Source organism: Austrofundulus limnaeus, unplaced genomic scaffold (assembly GCF_001266775.1).
Source record: "Austrofundulus limnaeus strain Quisiro unplaced genomic scaffold, Austrofundulus_limnaeus-1.0 Scaffold673, whole genome shotgun sequence".
NCBI classification, from domain to species: domain Eukaryota; kingdom Metazoa; phylum Chordata; class Actinopteri; order Cyprinodontiformes; family Rivulidae; genus Austrofundulus; species Austrofundulus limnaeus.
The window spans coordinates 267675-272401 of record NW_013953075.1 but is presented as its reverse complement, the minus strand read 5'-3'; the positions used below and the strand labels follow the sequence as shown (position 1 = coordinate 272401).

The 4727-nt window shown below is 38.7% G+C and overlaps 1 protein-coding gene across 1 annotated transcript in view; it reads right to left on the bottom strand.

Moving 5' to 3' along the window:
• Positions 1 to 4727, bottom strand: part of galnt14 (UDP-N-acetyl-alpha-D-galactosamine:polypeptide N-acetylgalactosaminyltransferase 14 (GalNAc-T14)) — a gene marked incomplete at both ends in the record, with an annotated part of 185192 nt that overhangs the window by 20815 nt on the left and 159650 nt on the right. The window contains 1 exon segment of the mRNA XM_014027694.1: positions 3892 to 3957. Coding sequence (XP_013883148.1) covers positions 3892 to 3957 — 66 coding nt within the window.

Below are 4727 nucleotides of genomic sequence, written 5' to 3'. Positions count from 1 at the left end.
TTTTTAATCACACGCAAAAAAAACAGTTCAAAAAGTAATTTCAACCAAACAAAAAAGCTATTTCAAACAAACAAACAAACAAACAAAAAAACAAACAATTTCAATCAAAAGCTTTTGCTAAACTGACTCGTTTTACCCACGTCAGAATTCTTTGGACGAATTTCTACGGAGCCCGCGAGGCGACACGGGGGGATTACTTTTCTTTTGCGTTCCCACGCAATACCTGTGCGTTACTTTGCAATACCTTTGCATTCCCTCGCAATACTTTTGCGTTACCTCGCAATACTTTTGCGTTACCTCGCAATATTGTTTTGCATTCCCACGCAAAAGTTTGATTTGTATATGAACTGAATTAAATCAGACTTTTATTTTGAAATATCCAGTTACCAAAACAGGATGTGTTGCCACAAGTTCGTGAAATTAACAGGTAACGCAATACTTTTGCGTGGGAACGCAAAAAGAAAAAAAATCCCCCATGTCCCTTCGCGGGCTCAGTAAATCTCATACTTTCRGTTGACACTCAAAATTTTGAAACATAGAGAACATGAACAACCGGGGCGGAGCCTAAGGAGGAACTATGGAAAATGTGTCCCTATTGGTTTGTGCGGACTGAAGCGATTTCCTCTTGCAAGATATAAAAAGGGTTTTTGTTTGGTCAAAACTACTTAAATATTTTTTTGGTTGAAACTTTTTTTTTGTTTGATTGAACAATAAAAAACAAAAAAATATTACCTTCACAAAGCAGAGAGCCATCTGGTTGTTTTTTTACAATATTAAAAAAAGACACAAGTGTGTTTGTGCAAATATGTGTGTTATTGACCCTAACAGAAATATTAATATCCGATATCGATATCGGCTAAAATTTTCATAGCGGTGCATTTTAAATCCTTATTTTTCTCATTTAAATGGGGTCTATATAAAGTGAAACTTCAATGCTTTGGCCTGAATTTCTCCTTATTKTAACTCCACAAGTCCTGCCCCTTTTCTAAGGTGTGYCTCAGAACAACTCATTTTGAGGCTGTCTCTTTAAATCCAAATGAGGCRCTTCAAACCCCGCCCCCCTCCAGGTTCAATGCAGAGGCTAAATTAAACGTTTCTGCCTTCTAGAGACTCCAAGWATTTAACAAAATGTATTTAATTACTAAAAAGGTGGTTTTAATTTAAAATTAATGCACACCTTTATGACCAAAACATCTCTCTGGTCAACCAGGTCAACCAAGACCCTAACGGCTTTCCTCTGAGTTTTATCTTTAGTCCAGGTTACAGAACATCTTTTCACTCTGCAGAGAAAACTCCCCGTATGAGACATAAAATTTCTTTATCTACAGAATATAAGTGCAGTGTTTTTGTTTTTTCTTCTGCGTGCATGCRTGTGTGTGTGTTTGTGTGTGTGTGTCATAATGAAAGTCTTCAGCGGCAGCACGTAGAACAAGTGTTATTTGTGCCAAAGGTGGAGGAAAGTCAAACACAGAACAAAGAAAAAAAAAACACCTGAGCTTGAAAGAAAGATAATAACTGAATAAATGTGGAAAAACACGGATGAAGAGGAGGATTCAGAAACGATGGAAGGTTGAAGCAGAAACACTTTAGTGGAGTGAAGACTTATTTTTAGAGTAGTCCTGCGAGTTCAAATGGAACCRCTCTTACTGAGCTACAACAATGTTAGAAGTGGCTTTAAGTGTTTTCCACTTTTCGTTTTCTMGGCGAGAACGCTGCTCTGTGACCAGCTGGAAGAATGGAAAACGTCTCAGGCTGTCACTTTACAGACCAGACGTACTTTTCTGACAAATTTCAGTCGGTTTTAAAACAAAGTCACAGCTGTGCAGAGAACCAGTGCCTCTGACTCTGGTGACATCAAGGATCACAATACTCTTTTATCACGGCTTGAACAGTGGACTAAAGGTTCTGTTCTGCACTGGTTTGGGTTGGACAAACACTAGCAGAGCTGAGCCAGAAGGCAAAGCTCTCGGTTTACCGGACGGTCCATGTTCCTACCCACATCTATGGTCCCAAATTTGGGTAGTGATCGAARGAACGAGATCACGGATACAAGCGGCCGAAATGATTTTCTTTCACAGGGTGTCTGGGCTCTCCCTTAGAGATAGGGTGAGAAGCTCAGTCATCCAGGAGAGACTCAGAGTAGAGCCGCTGCTCCTCCACGTTGAGAGGAGCCAGTTGAGGTGGTTCATCTGTTTAGGATGCCACCTGGACTCCTCCCTGGTGAGGTGTCCCACTGGGAGGAGACCCAGAGGAAGACCCAGGACACGCTGGAGGGACTATGTTTCTCAGCTGGCCTGGGAAAGCCTTGGGATTCCCCCAGAGGAGCTGGTCCAAGTGGCTGGGGAGAGTGACATCTGGGTCTCTCTGCTTAGGCTGCTGCCCCYGAGACCTGACCCCGGATAAGCAGCAGAAAACGGAYGGACATATCGCCCAGCCCTAAAACCAACTACAGGAAACATGCAGCTTTTTGGACTATATGAGCCACCATTGCTAAGCGACATTAGCCTTCCAGTGTTGCTAACGCTAACACTGCGCTACAAACAACGAGCCATTGTGGGTCAGAGAACATGGAGCATCTCATCGACTTTAGGTTGTGGCATGCATTTGACAACGCTGTCCCAAAATTATAAATATATCATCGCAAAACCGCCACTGAATGAGCTTCTCTTGATGTTCTTAATAGTCAGTTGTTTTAACACCATCTTTATTTCTGGGTCTGTGCTCTGTTCTGCCCCTGTAATTTGTCACCTGCAGGGCGGCTTTGTTTATAAATTATAGTCCACTTGAAGAAAGCACAATGAGAATGCAAAACTCAACAAAGGGAAAAAATCAAGTTGATCCAGACTAAAAAAAAAAAAAAAACGGATCAAAGGAATTTCCTGGTGTAAACACACCCTTAAAGTTAAACACAGCTGAAATTTACTGTACGTCATTAAGTCATTAAGAAAACACGTTTCAACACAAGACTGATGCTGACGTCAGTTTGTGAACTCATGTTTTTCAGCCTCAAGTTTAATATTTGAAAATGATCATTTTGGTCGTTTTGGACAAAGAAGCTTTTTTGGAGCTGGTGAGTAATGTTAGGAGGAAATGAGTAATTTAACCTGAATTATTACAGGCAGGCGAGCATTTATTTAAAAAAAAAAAAGACCAACATGGCAGAAATGTAAAAATAACCTCTAAAGTTAAAACTACAAAAAGTTACTAAAAGTTTCTCCCATCTTTGGTAACATTAGAAGGTGAACGTTTAAATCAAAGATGGTTCCCAACATGATGAATGAACTAATCAGCTCCTCTCAACCTGCGAGCTTTTAATACCAACACCTTTCAGTTCACCGACATTCATCCAGGATTACCTGCAGAGGAATTAAAACCACGTTTTTAACCATGTTTGTGCTCTTTAAGATGTCAGAGTGCTGCTGATCTTCGTTCTGTTGAAACGTCATGTTAATTTATTCAGAGCTTTCAATTGTATTCTATATTTAAAAGCATGAAGGCAGCTCTAAATGGATTTTATGCAGAATGACAAGCAGAACCAATGCGTTTGATATATTAACCATTAAAGTGAGCTGCCACGTCCATATTTACTGTGACTGCATTAACTCAACACTGCTTGTCATTTAGGGATTTAGGTCTTTTTTATTGAATTTTACCCAAAATTAGGCAATAAAAAATGTAGCATAATCTTTGAATATTAGGTAAGRGTTATCTCAGTGTCTAAAACTGATTATTTAACATCAAAATCTGGACAGTTGGTGTAAACAGTTTTCATAAAGCATTGTAATTTAATAGAAAAAAACTGTCTAAACATTTATCATGCTAAAAACCAGAYCATGTGAATATTTATGAGCCAACGTGTTTTCACGCAGACAAACATAAATGTCGTCATACCTTCTCTCTTGTTGTTGCGGAGACATTTGACTTTGGGCAGCTTTGTGAGAAGCTGGCAGTCACTCTCTGAAAATAAAAAATAAAAAAACCCACCATGAATTAAATATGAATATTGAATACTGAATAATGTGCGCTTTGAAAGATTATGACTTGTCTGAAACCCAGCGGGGGGGTTCTGCGGTTTGCTGCAAACCTCTTCAGCAGCGGGACAACAATTCAAAGCTCTGGGTTTGATAAATCAGACGTTTGTCTGCTTGCTGCTCAGCTGACTCTCTGCTCCCCGCTGGATTTTTGTCTTTTATTCATTTAATGTTTGAAATCTATTCGCTTGCAGGAACGCACATTTAGAAAATAGTCTTTTGGAAAGTGTCAAAGGAGAAAATGGAAACTGAATCCTCAGAATACAAGTCATTTTACAGAAGTCAGAATACATTTTTAATACTTGTTGCTAAATAATCCATGGATAATGATTTCATAATACATGGAACAAAGTAGTAATATTTGAAAAATAATGCCTGTACTTAAACTCAGCTGAAAAGTWCAACAGTGAACCAAAGTAAAAGAGCTTATAAGCTAAATACAATAACTAATATAATTCTTTTTAAAGGGATCCCCGATTAGTTGCAACATTAGACTTTAGTTAATAAACATACATTTTAATTGTAAAATAAAGACTGTAAAAATACTGGAGGGTGTTTAGTTTTAAAAATTTTTGAATATATATTTTAACAGACTGGGCCATTTTATTTACACTAAAAGCATTCTGGGTAAATGATGACATCCACTAGGTCCTTGGTGTGAGCGAGCTATATCCACCCTGAAGGTTAATCTTGGAC